General features: G+C 46.0%; 1 protein-coding gene across 14 annotated transcripts in view; it reads right to left on the bottom strand.

Annotated features, from left to right (window-relative positions):
• LOC306762502 (uncharacterized protein) overlaps nt 1-20008 on the bottom strand; it is an 82457-nt gene that overhangs the window by 33120 nt on the left and 29329 nt on the right. For 8 of the 14 annotated variants that reach the window (XR_013771501.1, XM_079248990.1, XM_079248997.1 and 5 more), the window contains exons 10-18: nt 19095-19121; nt 16312-16383; nt 13315-13404; nt 12447-12488; nt 12329-12346; nt 11855-11881; nt 10791-10835; nt 6281-6307; nt 5844-5888 (exon numbers count right to left, since the gene is read on the bottom strand). Coding sequence is in view for 13 of the 14 variants with exons in the window: in XM_079248990.1 (XP_079105116.1) it covers nt 5844-5888; nt 6281-6307; nt 10791-10835; nt 11855-11881; nt 12329-12346; nt 12447-12488; nt 13315-13404; nt 16312-16383; nt 19095-19121 (393 nt within the window). In the remaining variant the exon portion in view is untranslated. Of the gene's footprint in view, nt 1-5843; nt 5889-6280; nt 6308-10790; nt 10836-11854; nt 11882-12328; nt 12347-12446; nt 12489-13314; nt 13408-15126; nt 15190-15674; nt 15717-16311; nt 16384-19094; nt 19122-20008 lie in introns of all 14 variants that reach the window. The other 6 variants (XM_079248992.1, XM_079248991.1, XM_079248998.1 and 3 more) reach the window with 4 other exon arrangements.

Here is a 20008-nt window from a genome sequence, read left to right as displayed (position 1 = left end):
CTTATAGAAAAGCAGAAAGTGAGTTTCTTTTTCTGAAAGTGGCAGAAAAGTCATGAAATGCTTCTCTGAAATGCTTCCTACCTGCTTCCTGCACACTTCCTACCTGCTTCCTGCACACTTCCTACCTGCTTCCTGCACACTTCCTACCTGCTTCCTGCACACTTCCTGCATGCTTCCTGCACACTTCCTGCACACTTCCTACCTGCTTCCTGCACACTTCCTGCATGCTTCCTGCACACTTCCTGCACACTTCCTACCTGCTTCCTGCACACTTCCTGCATGCTTCCTGCACACTTCCTGCACACTTCCTGCATGCTTCCTGCACACTTCTTACCTGCTTCCTGCACACTTCCTACCTGCTTCCTGCACACTTCCTGCATGCTTCCTGCACACTTCCTGCATGCTTCCTGCACACTTCCTACCTGCTTCCTGCACACTTCCTGCATGCTTCCTGCACACTTCCTGCACACTTCCTACCTGCTTCCTGCACACTTCCTGCATGCTTCCTGCACACTTCCTGCATGCTTCCTGCACACTTCCTACCTGCTTCCTGCACACTTCCTGCATGCTTCCTGCACACTTCCTGCATGCTTCCTGCACACTTCCTGCATGCTTCCTGCACACTTCCTACCTGCTTCCTGCACACTTCCTACCTACTTCCTGCACACTTCCTGCATGCTTCCTCCATGCTTCCTGCACACTTCCTGCACGCTTCCTGCACACTTCCTACCTGCTTCCTGCACACTTCCTGCATGCTTCCTGCACACTTCCTGCATGCTTCCTACATGCTTCCTCCATGCTTCCTGCACACTTCCTACATGCTTCCTCCATGCTTCCTGCATGCTTCCTGCACGCTTCCTGCCTGCTTCCCGCACACTTCCTGCACGCTTCCTGCATGCTTCCTACATGCTTCCTCCATGCTTCCTGCACACTTCCTGCATGCTTCCTCCATGCTTCCTGCATGCTTCCTGCACACTTCCTGCCTGCTTCCCGCACACTTCCTGCACGCTTCCTGCACACTTCCTCCATGCTTCCTGCACACTTCCTGCACGCTTCCTGCATGCTTCCTGCACACTTCCTGCATGCTTCCTGCACACTTCCTGCACGCTTCCTGCATGCTTCCTGCACACTTCCTGCCTGCTTCCCGCACACTTCCTGCACGCTTCCTGCACACTTCCTCCATGCTTCCTGCACACTTCCTGCACGCTTCCTGCATGCTTCCTACACGCTTCCTCCATGCTTCCTGCACACTTCCTGCACGCTTCCTGCATGCTTCCTGCACACTTCCTGCATGCTTCCTCCATGTTTCCTGCATGCTTCCTGCACCCTTCCTCCATGCTTCCTGCATGCTTCCTGCACACTTCCTGCATGCTTCCTCCATGTTTCCTCCATGCTTCCTGCACACTTCCTGCACGCTTCCTGCACACTTCCTACCTGCTTCCTGCACACTTCCTGCATGCTTCCTGCACACTTCCTGCATGCTTCCTACATGCTTCCTCCATGCTTCCTGCACACTTCCTACATGCTTCCTCCATGCTTCCTGCATGCTTCCTGCACGCTTCCTGCCTGCTTCCCGCACACTTCCTGCACGCTTCCTGCATGCTTCCTACATGCTTCCTCCATGCTTCCTGCACACTTCCTGCATGCTTCCTCCATGCTTCCTGCATGCTTCCTGCACACTTCCTGCCTGCTTCCCGCACACTTCCTGCACGCTTCCTGCACACTTCCTGCACACTTCCTGCACGCTTCCTGCATGCTTCCTGCACACTTCCTGCATGCTTCCTGCACACTTCCTGCACGCTTCCTGCATGCTTCCTGCACACTTCCTGCCTGCTTCCCGCACACTTCCTGCACGCTTCCTGCACACTTCCTCCATGCTTCCTGCACACTTCCTGCACGCTTCCTGCATGCTTCCTACACGCTTCCTCCATGCTTCCTGCACACTTCCTGCACGCTTCCTGCATGCTTCCTGCACACTTCCTGCATGCTTCCTCCATGTTTCCTGCATGCTTCCTGCACCCTTCCTCCATGCTTCCTGCATGCTTCCTGCACACTTCCTGCATGCTTCCTCCATGTTTCCTGCATGCTTCCTGCACCCTTCCTCCATGCTTCCTGCACGCTTTCTGCCTGCTTCCTGCATGTCTGCACATGTATCTGTTAGCTTCTCAGCATGCTGGAGCTCATCAGGTTTAGTCCAGAAGTCATTATCTGTGGTCAGCACCATGCAGAGATGAACAGTGATTGTTTATACTCGAAGAGGTCCACGTTGCAGTATTTCACCGTGGCACCAGGCCGCTCCGTGGGATTAGACAAAGAACTCCTCAGGCAAACATTCTTCAACAAAGAAGCCTGCAGAATTACTTCCTCCTTATTATTAAAGAACACAAGTCTTTGCAGAAGCTGCTTCCCGAGGATCCGTATGGATAGATGTTTTCTTCCTCCTGCTCTCATTTGTCTCAGCACCATAATGAACAAAACCCACGACACACATGGCGGCTGCTGATGGATGAGATGGACGAGGGGGCGGGGGGGATTACAGTAGCTACAGAAACACTTTGCCTGTTTGATTTAGACACAAAAGCACCGTGGTGTCATCGTATAGAGAAGCCTGGTCCAGTAATAACAATGAGGAAGACTGCGTTTATTGTCGGGTGAAGAAGGCAATCAGGAGGCTCACTGGTCGTGTTTGGAAAATACATGGAAAAAAAAACAGGCTTAGTTCAAACCCGAACCCGAACCCAAATCAGAACCAGAACCTGAACCAGATCTGCTGGGTTTTCATTCCGCTCCATCATTCATCCCCAGCAGACCGGATCACTGGAACAGTCTTTTAACAGGACTTCCTAAAAAGAGCTTTAAACATCTGCAACTCATCCAGATGCTGCTGCTGGAGCTTTAACTAGAACTAAGAGGTCTGAACACATCACACTAGTTTTAACATCTTTACACTGGTTTCCAGTTTACACTGGTTTCCAGTCAGTCACAGCTGGTTGTTTATAAATCCCAGACTGGTTCTGGACCAGAATACATCTGGGATACGTTCAGAGAATATAAAACCAAGCAGAGCGCTAAGATCCAAAGACTTCCAGAGACCAGAGTCCAGACCAGAGTCCAGACCAGAGATCAGACCAGAGTCCAGACCAGAGTCCAGACCAGAGATCAGACCAGAGTCCAGACCAGAGTCCAGACCAGAGTCCAGACCAGAGATCAGACCAGAGATCAGACCAGAGTCCAGACCAGAGATCAGACCAGAGATCAGACCAGAGTCCAGACCAGAGATCAGACCAGAGATCAGACCAGAGATCAGACCAGAGTCCAGACCAGAGATCAGACCAGAGATCAGACCAGAGTCCAGACCAGAGTCCAGACCAGAGATCAGACCAGAGTCCAGACCAGAGTCCAGACCAGAGATCAGACCAGAGTCCAGACCAGAGTCCAGACCAGAGTCCAGACCAGAGATCAGACCAGAGATCAGACTAGAGTCCAGACCAGAGTCCAGACCAGAGATCAGACCAGAGATCAGACCAGAGTCCAGACCAGAGATCAGACCAGAGATCAGACCAGAGTCCAGACCAGAGATCAGACCAGAGATCAGACCAGAGTCCAGACCAGAGTCCAGACCAGAGATCAGACCAGAGTCCAGACCAGAGTCCAGACCAGAGATCAGACCAGAGATCAGACCAGAGTCCAGACCAGAGATCAGACCAGAGATCAGACCAGAGTCCAGACCAGAGTCCAGACCAGAGTCCAGACCAGAGATCAGACCAGAGTCCAGACCAGAGATCAGACCAGAGTCCAGACCAGAGTCCAGACCAGAGATCAGACCAGAGTCCAGACCAGAGATCAGACCAGAGATCAGACCAGAGTCCAGACCAGAGATCAGACCAGACCAGAGATCAGACCAGAGTCCAGACCAGAGATCAGACCAGAGTCCAGACCAGAGACCAGACCAGAGTCCAGACCAGAGATCAGACCAGAGTCCAGACCAGAGATCAGACCAGAGTCCAGACCAGAGATCAGACTAGAGTCCAGACCAGAGATCAGACCAGAGTCCAGACCAGAGTCCAGACCAGAGATCAGACCAGAGTCCAGACCAGAGATCAGACCAGAGACCAGACCAGAGTCCAGACCAGAGACCAGACCAGAGTCCAGACCAGAGATCAGACCAGAGTCCAGACCAGAGATCAGACCAGAGACCAGACCAGAGTCCAGACCAGAGATCAGACTAGAGTCCAGACCAGAGATCAGACCAGAGTCCAGACCAGAGATCAGACCAGAGTCCAGACCAGAGATCAGACCAGAGATCAGACCAGAGATCAGACTAGAGTCCAGACCAGAGTCCAGACCAGAGTCCAGACCAGAGTCCAGACCAGAGATCAGACCAGAGTCCAGACCAGAGATCAGACCAGAGTCCAGACCAGAGTCCAGACCAGAGATCAGACCAGAGTCCAGACCAGAGATCAGACCAGAGTCCAGACCAGAGATCAGACCAGAGTCCAGACCAGAGTCCAGACCAGAGATCAGACCAGAGATCAGACCAGAGTCCAGACCAGAGTCCAGACCAGAGATCAGACCAGAGTCCAGACCAGAGTCCAGACCAGAGATCAGACCAGAGATCAGACCAGAGTCCAGACCAGAGTCCAGACCAGAGATCAGACCAGAGATCAGACCAGAGACCAGACCAGAGTCCAGACCAGAGTCCAGACCAGAGATCAGACCAGAGTCCAGACCAGAGATCAGACCAGAGTCCAGACCAGAGTCCAGACCAGAGTCCAGACCAGAGATCAGACCAGAGTCCAGACCAGAGATCAGACCAGAGACCAGACCAGAGTCCAGACCAGAGATCAGACCAGAGTCCAGACCAGAGATCAGACCAGAGACCAGACCAGAGATCAGACCAGAGATCAGACCAGAGACCAGACCAGAGTCCAGACCAGAGATCAGACCAGAGTCCAGACCAGAGTCCAGACCAGAGTCCAGACCAGAGTCCAGACCAGAGATCAGACCAGAGATCAGACCAGAGACCAGACCAGAGATCAGACCAGAGACCAGACCAGAGACCAGACCAGAGATCAGACCAGAGACCAGACCAGAGATCAGACCAGAGATCAGACCAGAGATCAGACCAGAGACCAGACCAGAGTCCAGACCAGAGATCAGACCAGAGACCAGACCAGAGATCAGACCAGAGATCAGACCAGAGACCAGACCAGAGTCCAGACCAGAGATCAGACCAGAGTCCAGACCAGAGTCCAGACCAGAGTCCAGACCAGAGTCCAGACCAGAGATCAGACCAGAGATCAGACCAGAGACCAGACCAGAGATCAGACCAGAGACCAGACCAGAGACCAGACCAGAGATCAGACCAGAGACCAGACCAGAGATCAGACCAGAGATCAGACCAGAGATCAGACCAGAGACCAGACCAGAGCATGACATCTGCACAGTAACTTTTAATTAATTCTTCATTTTATTATTTTAATATAATTTATGATTTTATTCATATTTTCTTTGATGCTTTTTTCCTGGAATGTTTTTAATGTTTCATGTGAAGCACTCTGAATGGTCCTCTACATGAAACGTTTCTGTACAACTAAACTTGCCTTGCCTCCATAACATCACTTATCTCCCCAAACCACAGCAGGTCCTCTCTGAGGGCTCCACCAGGCGCTCCAGGCCTTTGTGTCTGCAGGCAATGCAAACTTTTCACATGCTTTTCAACCAAATGATAAATTCTACCAGGGTTCCATCATTCAGGCTGCGGCGGAAATGTCTGTGATCAGGACATGCATAAATAAAGCTGGACACGCCACACACAACCCCACGCCTGCATGTAGCTCTACCTTCTCTCCCCTCTCTCCTGGGAAACCCGTTTTTCCTTCATCTCCCTGCAAAGTGGATGGAAACATCGGCTCAGAGAAGCGGCGGGGCGGTAAAAGCAGACACACCCTTTCAGCTCGGCATAAATCACAGCAGGAGGAGAAGCCCAGGGGAAAGGGGAGGAGCTCCTTCATGACAGGGACCCGAAAGGAGGAAACCTAAATATTCAGACATCAAGTCCCGGAAACAGCCAGTGGTTGCCTTGGAGATGCAGCAGAGCTGGGATGGTTTGCATTCAGACATCAGATAACAGCTTCCAGCTCCAGGAAGCTCTCCATGTCTGCACCGAGCAGCAGCCAAGTGGACAAAACGCTGCTCACGGCTGCAGGGCGTCATCACTAAACTACCCATCATGTAACTTTAGAAAAGTATGAGAAACAGTAGAAAAAGAGCCTCTTACCTTTATGCCTTGGTCTCCTTTCGCTCCCTGTGGGGCGAAACAGAAACAAACTGTAACTGGACCCAGTGAGAGCAGCTGAGTCGCTCCACTAGATGGAGCACAAAACCTGCCTGGAGCACGTGGGTTTGTGCTTTCCTGTCCGTTACTGACCTTCACCTGGCCTGACGTGCTCATAAAGCGCACAGCAGAGAGCAGAGGAGGGAATCTGGGCTGGTTTCATGGGAAAACAACGTGAGAGGGAAGCTACAAGCTAATAATCTGCACAGAAGCTCAGAGCAGAAAGGTGGTTCCGGCAAAAACTGCTGCTTCCACCGCAGTCCTCACAGCTTCAGAGTGCATCAGTCTAACCAAACACAGGGTCTAAACACAGGACCAGGGTCTAACAAAGTCTAACCAAACACAGGGTCTAAACACAGGACCAGGGTCTAACAAAGTCTAACCAAACACAGGGTCTAAACACAGGACCAGGGTCTAACAAAGTCTAACCAAACACAGGGTCTAAACACAGGACCAGGGTCTAACAAAGTCTAACCAAACACAGGGTCTAAACACAGGACCAGGGTCTAACAAAGTCTAACCAAACACAGGGTCTAAACACAGGACCAGGGTCTAACAAAGTCTAACCAAACACAGGGTCTAAACACAGGACCAGGGTCTAACAAAGTCTAACCAAACACAGGGTCTAAACACAGGACCAGGGTCTAACAAAGTCTAACCAAACACAGGGTCTAAACACAGGACCAGGGTCTAACAAAGCCATGATGTTGGCTCGTCCTCTGTGGTAACTTCAGAAACCTCCATCTGTCCAAACTGAACTGTCCATTACCTGATGCTTTAGTTTGACTCTTTTTGTTCCACTTTAACATGTTCAGGCTGTCTCTTACGTCCAACACGTCTGAGGAATAATGTCCCATAAAGAGCTTTAAACACTCACTAAACTGTGTGTGTCCTCCAGAGGAAGACCATTAACCAGTGGAACAGTGGAGAGGAACACGTACGAGCAGAGCGTGGTGGACATAACTCACCGTAACCCCCCCATGACTTCAAAGCCAAGGTTAAAGCGTTACAGCTGTTAGCCATGCAGTGTGTGTGTGTGTGTGTGGGTGTGTGAGAGGGAGAGATTGTCCTACATGCTGGTGTGTGGTCAGGTTCTTATCAGGTTAACTTCTGGGGACTTCCTGTGAATGTGGTCTGAGGTTTGAGGGTTTAGACCTGGTTTTAGAGTCAGGTTGAGAATCAGGTTTTGATTCGGTCTGCAGCATAGGCTGTATATAAAGAGATGGATATAGCCTCCGTGACGTCACCCGTAGGTTTCTGAAGAGCTGAATTGAAGCTTGGTGGGCGGTTCGTACCATCACCATCTTGACAGGGGCATGCGTGTCGTCTCACCCAGAAAAAACAAATGTGGACAAAGAGGTAGAGTTGAGAGGGCAGCCACGGTGGATGACTGACATCGAGCGAACTCCGAGCTTTCTGTAGCTAAGAGCTAACCGAGCTAACATGGAGATAACAGGAGCTAACCAGCTAACGGAGGTAAGCGGGCTAAAGCTAAGTCACGTTGTTAACCGGCTAAAAACCGCGGTTGTTCTACGTTTTTCTAACTTGAAGCAGGAGATCGGGTACCTGTCAATCAAATGGACACGCCCCTAAATATGCTGAACTTCGAGATTAAATTACTTTTAAACAGTCGAGTTAGAAAAAAATCCACACCCTCAGTTAGAAAATGATTCACTTCCCCCACAGTTGTCATGAAGGTAAACCTGATCTATAAACTGAAAATGGATTTTTGTACTAGACTGTAAACATGTTTATTTCTGCTGTGAAGTTGGTCGTTTTAACATGGGAGTCTATGGGGACTTGCTCTGTTTTGCAGCCCCTAGTGGATGAAGGGGGAACTGCAGTTTTATGCACTTCCGCATAGGCTTCACTTTTAACCGCCGGAGGTTGCCGCTTGGTCTGCAGGCAAACTGGGCGTCTGTCACATGATCTTGAGTCGAATATAAAACAACTTCACATTTAGTAGAATAATTAACTTTCTCCTCCAGGGCAGTAGTGAGCTGCCATTTTCACATGTTTGTCTTCCTCCTTGCAGAAGTTTCCAGGACAGCGCTCTGCACATGAACAGCTGTGCTTTATGTGTCAGAAAGCAGATTATTATGCAGAATAAAGTTGGCTGGTTGTTAAACATGTCTGCATGCTGAGGAACAGATGCTGCAGCTCATCTGACCACCGACAGAATCCAGTCTTTAACAGTGAAGAATAAATGTTCTAACGTTTCTGCCCACATTTCTACTGGTTATTTTGAATGAATTAAAAGAAATTCATGTGTTGATGTTAGATATGAGTCACGTTTCTGATTTATACGTCAGACAGACATGAGAAAATGTTCAGTCTGACGGCGTTTCAGTCCGTCTGCTTGTTGTGTTTCCAGCAGTTTATACGTAAAAGTTTCTTTCTCAGGTAGAATATAAAGTTTTATTTTACATATCCAGTTCAGGATTTTCTTTACTAAACTTGACTGCTGAAGGTAGAGATGTCTGGTATTATTGGCAGACCGATATTATCAGCGGATATCGACATTAAAATGTAATATAAAAAATGATTGATTTTACTTTTTTAACATCACGTTTACAAAGCTTTGCACATATTATGTATCAAACTTTGTTAAAAATGACCAAATATAAGCAATATTTTATATATACTATTCCAGATATTTTTGTTTGTTTGGCACAACTCACTCCGAAAATATCGGTATCGGTTGATATCAGTATCGGAAATTAAGAATTGGACAAAAAGTCAATATCAAACATCTTTAACTGGAAGTAAATGTGGGATTCAATTATATTTTTTTAATAAACTTATTAGCAGAACTAATTCATATGACTGTACTATAACAATAAAGCATAATAGTAACGATAAAACCATACATGTTTAAATAGAAGACACTGCAGTCAGATCCTGGTTATTATGTTGTTATGTTATTATGTCATTATAAATATAATGTTATTATATTTACCTGACAGATCTAGCTGGAGCTAGCTTATAATACAAACCCAAATACTTTAAGATGATCCAGAATACTGACGTTTACTTCCATCAGCTACATTCTTTCTTAAAATAGTGAGAATTTTGATTTAGGTGGAAATTATTCCCATTATTTCATTATGTTGACCTGAAATGTTTCTGTTTAATGTAAGGTGATGGTTATGGTTAGCCTTTCAGTTGTCATAGTTACGGATGGAGAGCCCCATGTGTGTGTGTGTGTGTTCATCTTTTATTAAATACTTTTAATTGGATGAATGTCACTTCCATAAATGTAGCTGCACATGCTACCTGCATCATTTTATGAGGTCACACACACTCCTGACCAGTGTGTGTCCTTCCAGACATCCCAGACCAGGTTACAGCTGGCAGGGAACAATAAAAAAAAAATGTGTGTTTTGCTCTGAAGGAACAAAAAATAAGTTAAAAGGTTCATGGTGGGAAAAAACTAACAGTTTTAATAGCAGCAAATGGAATTTTTGTGCTCTTTTAGTTGATAAGAAAACATTTATGCTTTAATAAAGGTTTAAATCATATACCTTGCAAACAAAAAGAGAATTGTTGACGTCCTGCAAAACATGTGGACGGAGGAGAGAAGCTGGAGGGCAACAGCTAGTTGTGACAGTGATTCTTTTTATGATGAAAATGTGATAAATAATGGATTATTGTGGATTTACCATGTAGATCCTGATTAAACACTACATGTTGTGGCTTTTAAACATCCTGGATGGGATAGAAATGCTGGAAATCTTCTGTAGATAGCCATCAGAATCGACCCCACAGAGTTACAAGCTGCCGCTGATAATGAAACTGATGATGATGTCAGATATTTAGGTTCAAGAGATTAAAGAGTTTCTAAGATAAGACGTGTTTTTATGGTTGTCCAGGTTTTACTTCAGTTGCAGTCATGATTCTTTTTTCAGTGTTTGCCAAATCATGTCCAGAGAGATGCTTTCAGAAAGCTGTCATGTGCACAAAAGCTTTAAATTCCCCCTCATCTGTTTTCCATGTGACGGCACCACACCACAAATCACAGAGCAGCTCATATCTTTGTTTAAGGAGCCGAACAGTAGCCAAGACTGAACCAAAAAACACCAATAATCCGTCTGCCAGAGTTGCAGACTGAAGGCTTCTCTCCTCGCAGGTTTCTCTGCAAGCTGAGCACAACGTGCACGCCATGCAAGCTGTGTGCCAGACAGCCGTCACCAAGGTCCGCTTCAAACCAATTAGACCCTTTTAAATGGATTTGTTTAGAATATTTCTGCTCTCTGGATTCATGGCATCGCTCTGATGCTCAGATCCAGTCAAGGCAGAAAAACGTGAGACAAACCAGGCTGGGAAAAGAATCGAATGAAAACACTGACCCACCGACTTTTCCACCTTATGGAAATGGGATTTTAATGGTCTGCTTTCTTCTGGGGGTTTCAAACATTTCTGTCAGACATTAAAATGGAAGAAGGTGAAATACCTGCGGTCCTTCAGGACCCGGTGGGCCAAAGTCCCCTCGGTCACCCTGCAGAGTGACAAAGATAGAAAATAAAAGCCATCAGAGACACAGTAAAGTCACAGCACAAGAAAAGGGACTAAAGCTCATTTCAGCCCTTCTTAAATGACCTTTTAAAACTCATTTCAAAGATTAAAAAGCTTTATTTTTAAGAAGCTGCAGGCTGGAATCAGACAACAAAAGGCAACGGTTTAAATGTTTAATCATGTCTGATTATCATCATGTCATCTGATATCATCAATCATGTCTGATTGATTAAAGGTAGAGTATGTAAGATTTTCAATATTTTCAAAATAAATTAACTAAAAAAATTACTGCAATCATAATTAGATAGTTTTTTAAACATGTAGGTTCCAGTCAGTCCATATTTGATGCATTATTAAATTATAGGTTTAATTAATGACAAAGACGCTTCTTGAATGTTTTCTGACCAGTAAAAAAAAAGTACATTTTTTCCACCAGTAGGGGGAGTATAAGCCCATTTATTGCAGAGCGGCTCTGAGCTACAGCTCACAAGCGATTCCTGCCCTCATTGGAGCTGGCAAGGAGGAGGGGTGAGGGGGAAGTTTTGCTCATTACTGCCAACCTGTGGTCGTTTGTGGAGGTAGCGGTTTTGTGGTTTTGCTCACAGCCTGGTGTTTGCCACCGGGTGGTGGAAAGAATCGCCTTGAAATCTTACATACTTTGCCTTTAAAATATTTAATCAATAAATGTTTAATCATTTAAATGTTTAAACATGCAGATGAAGACGGTTAATATCTACTGTGGATCCTATTTGGTTCGACTGGATTATAATCAGTACGACGTATTTGTAACGTGACGGAGACAGTGTGTTGTTGTCAATTAGTGCTGTATAAGTAAAGTTTAATTGAACTGAGCTGAATTGCATTGAACAGGGATTTGGTCTGTGAACAGGGGCGTAGAGTCAGGGGGCCGAGGGGTGCCCTTGACCCTGAACATATGTTCTGCATCATCCGCCAAAATAAACGTATTTTTTTCTGGTAATGGGAGAACAGAACAGGGCTCACCTTTAGTCCAGGAACACCTGGTTCACCCTGAGAAAATACACAAAGTACAGATAAAGTCAAAGTCCGGACGCGGTAAACAGCAGCAGTTTATGCTGACCTGAGTACAGAAAAGCAGCTGGTTTCATCTGATATCTCGCAGCCCAGCTATTACTGCTCATACTAGAACTACAGCTATAATAAAAACCACTTCCTGCTGCGAGACTCAGCGTGTTTTCTGCAGTTCGAGGTGTTTATGGAACCCTTTCCTTGGACCACAATCTGCATTCCTGCTCTTTAATAATCCGTGATAATTAATGCATCATGTTGAGATCAGCTCCAAAGGAAACAGACGTAGCTGCACCGAGGCGGTGCGGAAATCCCTCCGCTTGACTCTCGTTTCATCTGGTTGGTCATTAAGCTAATCTGACTCTAATCAATATTCTTTTCAGAGTTAAGATATGTTGTTTGGACAAGCAGAGCTTTTTTTTTTTTTACCTTCAGTCCAGGTAAAAGCTGCAGAAACAATGTAGAAAGGACAAAGTCAGTGTCACAGCAGGATAAATAAAGGGTGTCTGGTAGATAAAGAGGCCCGGGACTCTGAACCAGTGCTCACCCTTGGGTCTTTTCCTGGTTTTCCTGGTTCTCCAGGTTTACCCTGGAAGAAAAGAGCACAGAAACAAATCTATTTTAACTAATATTTCCACAGTGCAGCTTGAACCTGTAAAGTTAAAGCTGTAGAAACAAAATGTTGACGTAAATACAGCAGGATGATGATTATTTTGATGATATTTTCAGCTGAAACACAAGAACCAGTCCTGGTGTTGTGAAGACAACTGGTTCTGCTTCTCAGACTGATGCGTAAAACAGCTGAGATGTCGAGCTGAGAGCGTTCAGAGGGAAGGTTCTGTTAAACATGTAGATGTTCTGGTTCTGCTGAATCTGGTTCAGGTTGGAGGTTCGTTCTTCTCACGCTGTTCTGTACAAAGTAGTTGTTCTAGATGTTTCTTTACTTTCCCTGTAAATAGAATGGATCGTAATGGACTGAAGTGCTTTTCAGGCACCCAAAGCGCTTCACATTTTTATTCATCCCCTCCTCATTCATACTTAGTAGGGGTGGGAAAATCTAATGAAAAATCAGGATGTTTTGCTTCACAATTTTAAAATAAAATAATCCTTAATAAATTTTTTGTCATTTTTTTTAATTGATTTTTTTTTACTTGTCTTTTTTTTTTTTTTTTTTTTTTTTAGCAGACTTTGTTTACCTGCTCTTTTATTCTTTGTTGTCTTAAGTGTGTTTGCTTAAGAAATGGTTTTAGCTGAGATTCTGGACTTTCAGACGATAGCACACCTGATGGCACACCCCATCAGACCGGATGTTCATGACATGTGCACAGCAGAGGTCTGGATGGAGAAACTCCTCTGATGTGGCTTTCAGCAGATTTAACAACTTTTTTTAAAAAAGAAAATTATTTGAGACTCACCGGTGGGCCAGCGGCTCCGTCAAGGCCTGGGTTACCTGGGGGTCCAGGAGGTCCAGGGGGTCCTGGGGGTCCTTGCGCTCCAGGTTCACCCTGCTGAAAGACCTTGAGTTACAACCTGTTGGTCTGGTGTGAGCGGCGCCACACTTGCCATGCCAACACAACCTCACACTGGTCCAACAGAAATGCAGCGGGGTGGGGGGGTAGTTGCAGAGATGAAGGTTAGCTCGGGAGCAAGGCAAGCGGCCCTAATGCTTAAACATGAAGCTTCATTCTCATTTTAATAACAATCTAAACGTTCACTGTGTGGCTTCCTCAGACTTCGGACCCTGATGATCCTCAGAAGGTCTATGACCCCCGATGAGGTCCGATCAGGGATCTGGGAGCAGTCTAACCTCTCGGATCACTTCCATTCCCCAAACGACGAGACTTAAAGTTGTTCTGAAGGTCACAGCTTGTAAACGACCTTCAGCGTTAGGACATGCACGTGCACGCTGTTCCTCGTGATGGATGAGGAGCGACGTCACTGATGAAGCTGCGTACAGCGAGAGCGAAGGATCCCGGATCCCATTGGGGAGAAAATCTCCCTAAAGTTGCACTTTTTAAAAGTTGAAATGAATAAATAAAAAAAAAAATCAATAAATAAGATCTGCAGCTTCTTCAGCGTCACCTCCAGATGTTTGGCCCGACGCAAACCGCAGCCGAGGACGAGGACGAGGACGACTCCCCACAGCTGCCTGCTGCACGTCTCCTCCTTTCCTAAAAGATGAAGAAACTCCTGCCACACATATCTGCTGGAGCATAAAAAAATCCCCATTTTCCTGAGAAAACGCCTCCCAGCAGGGAGCGGCTGATTTATTCCGACGTGTGATCTGACGCAGAGAAGCTCCAGTGAAGCAGCGACGTTTTCAGGAGAACACACTCACTGCTGTTCAGATAATCATCCAGCTGCTGTGGAAGATTTCTGCTTTTCTTCAGGAGTCATGCAAACACTCACATGTGTGTGTGGCTGCAGACATAAAACACACCGAGGATCCTTCATCTGCTGCTTGCACCATGCGAGGCCTGTCGGCAGCGTGGACGTCACACGCTTCCCTCTCATCTAACATCTGTTGTTTTGTTGTCTAATGTCTTCACATTTCTCGATTTGCCACAGCTTTCGCAGTAACTGTTATGTATTTAGACGGTCTAAGTCAGTGGTTTCCAAACTTATTCTGCAGGGTCCCTTTTAATCAACGACAATAATATCGAGCACCCCCTCTAGTTTTATTGGCTGTATTGTAGGCAACTATAATTAAAACCGTGTCAGTATTATCATCCATTCTTCTCATAGTTTTTTTTTTTTTATAGACGAAGTCTGTCTTGTTGATTTATCATCATTTCCTTTGAGTATTTTTACAAATTTGTCCAGTGCCAAAAGTTGTATTTAGCCTTACCAGTGGTTCCCAAACTGGGCCCCCCAGTTTGGGAACCACTGGTCTAAGCAGAGTTTTAACGGACATCCAAACCACCGCGGCTAAATCCTGACTGAGCTGTGTGAAAGTGTTTATGATGCAGTTGGATGTGAAGTGAACTTTACCCTCATCTCAGCCGTTATCTAAATGTCATGATCTAAAACTGAAGTTGTTGTTCGAAGCTTGTCGTGGACAGAAAACACAATAAAAAGCCGAAACATTCAAAAGCAGCCAGAAGTTGGTTAATGGCAGCATGATGGCGGAGGAGAATCAGGGAGGTTTTGGGTAACAGGTGATGGCGGTCGGCATCCACACTGCGGACTCAGAGGAAAGAGCAAGTCGGGGGCAGAGAGAGTTGTACCTTGAGGCGTTTTAAAATTAGAGGGCTTATTGAGGGCATGTTGCGCACGGTGATGGGCAACATCTGCCAGGGGGAATCACAAAGCACAGGTGGCCAGCAGTGCAAAAGGGTCACAGGGCAAAGATCACCAGGAGGCCAGAGAAAGGAAATAGGGTCGAACCGGGAAAATGGGGGAAGACAGAGGGAGGGGTATGGAGGAAAAAGAGAAATAGAACATGATAGTGAGAAGCAAGGAAATGGGAAGTAAAAGGAGAGAAAAAGAAAACAAGCCTGGAAAAGGAAGGATAAAACGAGGCGCCTGCGCTGCAAACTGTGGCTCTGAAGTGGCACGGGGGATGACTGACGTTCTTTAAAGGGAATTTACATCTCTGGCATGTTTTCTGTTTTGGAGGCAAATGATCAAATATTTGCTATTTAGCGTCTTGCATGTCATCAACATCCCCCTTCCAGCTGAGCCAGACCCCCAGGTTGCAGCAGAGCAGAGGTGGGCGTCAGTCTTGCCACAAAGAGAGTACAGTTATATAGTTGTAGAGCACTTCTAGACTTACTGAGGCCAACTGTCCAACACAGGGCTGTACAATACGCCGCTTCTGTTGAGATGACCAGCATTATCAGATACAGGTTTAGGAGAGATCCTGCCCGTAGCACCGGTTCCCCATCGACACCAAGCAGAGCCTGCTGTCTGCAACTTGCCTTCTTTTTACACAGTGTACATATTTCCACATTTTCCACTAGTATCTACTCGTCTTTACCGCTGTAAGCTAGATCGTAGGACTGCGACGGGGTTTTGGAAGCTTCTTTCTCAGCCACATTACTTTCAGATACTTCTAGATAAAGCTTGAATCCAGCAGAGGTGGAGTTTCTGTGGAAATATATACAGCATGTTGTAAGTGGAAATAATTAGGGGTATAAATGAAGAAAAAGTAGGCAAGTGTGCTGAGAATGAACTCAGTAAAATGTAAGGTTTCATTGCATCTTTAAAAATGTCCCATTTTCTCTGAAAACAGGTTTTGAATAAAAATACAATTCATATCTAAACCATGAAAATTAAAGGAGGTTTTCGGGGGTGGAAAGCCGAGGGTTGAGGGGTGCCTTTGCTCTAAAGCAACGGCTCTCTTTGCGGCACGACTTGGTGACACTCCCACTGAGGGTTTTCTGTCAGGGTGTTTGGATGCACCCACAGACCTTCAACGTCAGAGCCTGACTGGAACGCAAGGCAGCCAGGGTTTTCAGAGGGAGGTCCTGCACAAAGAGGCCCTACATATAAGGAAAATGGTCACTTTGGTCAGTGGAGGGTCCAATACCAACCATCAGTTAGAAAACCTGCAAAAATATTCAGATTAGTCCCCCTTTCAGAAGATTTCAGCTTGAGGGAAGAGGTGAGAAGACTCGTTTTTTCTGTGTGAGCTCATACAGATGCAGAGCTCGTGCCTGGATTTAACACCAAAAGGATGTTTTTAGCTTTAGCTTGTAGCATAAAGACAAAAAAACAGGGAACTTCCAGGCTGTGTCCGAATGTCCGCCCTATTCCCTACACAGTACCTTATGTAGTGGTTGCACATTTTCAAGGGGTGTCCGAATGTCCACAAAGGAAAAAGTAGAAACCCCAAATTACCCACAGTGCATCTTGAAAAGTATTGAACATCAGTGGTCACTAGATGGGTCAATATAGACCACAATGCATTGCAAGCAGGAGATCAAAGTAATTCAAGTGAGACGGAAGTCAAAGCAGGTGAAAAAAAAAACTAAATGTCATTCATTTAAGGGCACGTTCACATCAGCCTTTTTGATTTGAATCCGAGTCCGTTTGCTTGGAAAGTCGCTTCGTTTGGGGAAATGTGAATTCTGATTCGGATCAAAGAAGCGGACTTGGTCTGCCTACAAACGCAGGTCTGTTTCAAGTGGACCAAACACAGGACGTGTTTATGTCACCCGTAAGTTTCTGAAGAGCTGAATGGAAGCTCGGTGGGGGGGTTCCTACCATCACCATCTTGGCAGGGGCATGTGTGTCACAAATATGGGCAAAGAGGTGGAGCTGAGAGGGGGGCTGTGAGCGTCATGGTGGATCATTGACATCAAGCAAACTCCGAGCTGCCTTTAGCTAAGAGCTAACCTGGAGCTAACAGGAGCTAACCAGCTAACGGAGGTAAGCGGGCTAAAGCTAAGTCACGTTGTTAACCGGCTAAAAACCGCGGTTGTTCTACGTTCTTCTGACTTGAAGCGGGAGATCGGGTACCTGTCAACCAAAAGGACACGAATATGCCGAACTTCGAGATTAAATTTCTTTTAAACGGGCGAGTTGGGAAAAAAATTCACTCCCCCCACAGTTGTCATGAAGGTAAACCTGACCTATTAAACCTAAAATGGATTTTTGAACCAGGCTGTAAACAGGTTTATTTCTCTGTGAAGTTGGTCTTTTTAACATGGGAGTCTATGGAGAGCTGCGCTGTTTTGCAGCCCCTAGTGGATGAAGGGGGAACTGCAGCTTTATGCACTTCTGCATAGGCTTCACTTTTAACCGCCGAAGGCACCGTCCATCTTTCATATACAGTCTATAGTGAATACACAACGATGGCGTTAAGGGTCCTCTGCCTTGTCTGTTGTTCATACTGCATCCATTGTTGCAGTGTATTTCTGCAGTATACTTGTATGAGACAAAATAAAAACCCAAAAAACCCTGACTCAGACTCAGACAAGCTCTGCTCATGTCTGCTAAATAACACTGATTTGAATCAGGTGTGATGCAGAAGGAACACTTGGAAAACCTGCAGGACATCGGTCTTCGAGGACCAGGAATGTGGATCCCTGATACAGTGTAGCCCTGTGTGGTAAATGAGGGGTTCGGGACCGGTGTGGACATTCGGACACAGTCCTGTCTCTGCTTCATAATCCAACCATGTATTTGGTTTAAATGTAACCAAAAAAGATCAGATTTGTGACAGTTTATTGTATGAATTTGAGATATTAATGGTATCGTACAATGATTAAACCAGAAGAAATATAAAAAATATCAGTCCAACAGATCAAAACTTCCGCCTCCTTGTTCCTCCTACTTGTTCCAACCTGCATATTCTAGGACAGAGACACAGGGAGGATCATTTTGCTCTCTGACAGAGCCAGACCAGCTAGGTCCAGTCTCAGCCCTAACTAAGCTCTGCTCCGGTGTATCACATGACGCAGATAAACTGCTGTTCTTGCAGGTTTTTACCCTGAAAGACAACCTCTCTAAAAACAAAACACTACTCTGCCAACCCCCTCTAAACCCCAGCGGGTCTCGGTCCAGGTCTGAGGCCTGGAGCGTTAGCAGACACAGGGACCTCCCAAACAGACTGCTGCGGGGGGCTCGGAGAAGTGCTTGGAAAACAAATTCAATCGTTAACTTTCTTCCAAGAAAAAAAAATCATATTCTGTCTGCATTCTTCCTCATCGACCCTTAAACAGTCACCCAGAGATGCTTCTCAGCGTTATTTACAGCTCATGCTGTTGTTTTGTTTAATAAAAACATGGTAGCCAGTCTTTATGATGAAACAGCTTCTGCTGAAAAGAATCTGAATGACTTAAAGCTAGAACATGGACTTATCTGTTTAAAGAATGCAATTACACAAGACATTATTATTCTTGGCAACTCCACACACAGCTCTTATCACATCGGCACGCTCGAGCAGCCCACCGATAATTGTCCTGTTTTCCCTCAACTCGCCAAACCCCGGAGACGGCAGCCCAGGGAACTGAAGAGCTCCACATGTGCTACCCATCACTGCGCTACCCACCATTTCTCTTCCCAACTCTGCAGCGGTTTCTGCTTTCCCAACATTACTTTCCTTTTTCCCTCTGACATTAAAAAAAAGATATGAGTGAAAGGTCACGTTAAACATTTCCATCAACAGTTCAGTTCGTGTCATGACACATACGAGGAGTTAAACAACACACAGAAACACTGAGACAGAAAGGAGAAAGGCTTTTCTTACCCGATGTGTGTATTCTCCACAAACACCCTGCAGAGAACAAAAAGGAAATAAGATCAACTCAAAGTCCACAAATCTTACACATGAAGATGCCCTGAAGCAAAACTTGTAGACCAAAACCCTGATTTTAAAATATTCCCACTTTGACTTTAAAGTTGTCAAATCACAAGCCAACTTCTTAAAGAGTTGAGTCTCTGTTTCAAGTGTAAATTAAACCAGAATTCATTCATTCTTTCCTTTTCTTGACTGCTCAGTCCATCTGGGTTGCAGGGACACTGGAGCCTGTCCCAGCAACCACCAGCCGAGAGGCAGTGGACACCCCGACAGGTCCCCAGTCCACCACAGAACCAGAATAAAACATCATCAACCTGTATTTTATTCCCAGTAGAACGTAAAGGACACATCAGATGCTGAAACGGAGACATTTTACTGTTTCATAGAAAATATGAGCTGAATGTGAATCTGATGTTCCTGAGACTTTAAATAGCTCACCCTCTGCACTATAATATCATCTACAGCCGGGTGTCCGGCTCTGGTCCTCAAGGCAGGTTTTTCAGGTGTCCCTGCTCCAACAGACCTGAGTCTTTGTGCAGAACTTCACAGACTGTTGGATAGAGTCTAGGATAGAATCTAATTTAGGTGTTTTGGAGCAGGGAGATATTAAAAAACCTGCAGGACCTCGAGGAAGCACTCTGGACATTCAGAAACTCAGAAGGAATCTCTGTATGCAGGGGGGAAGGCAGGATGCTGGTGAACTTCTGACTAAATACAGACATGATTCTCTTCTAGAAATTCCTGCATGGACTCAGAAAGACCTCCATCAACACAGTTCACCATGAAATCCATAAAATTTCAGGTTAACGCTCCATCATGCAAAAAGAAGCCATATGTGAACCGGATGCAGAACCACCACCGTC

The sequence above is a fragment of the Telmatherina bonti genome (genome assembly GCF_933228915.1).
Source record: "Telmatherina bonti genome assembly, chromosome: 11".
NCBI classification, from domain to species: domain Eukaryota; kingdom Metazoa; phylum Chordata; class Actinopteri; order Atheriniformes; family Telmatherinidae; genus Telmatherina; species Telmatherina bonti.
Note: the sequence above shows the minus strand (reverse complement) of the source record. Positions and strands in the feature narration are given on the sequence as shown.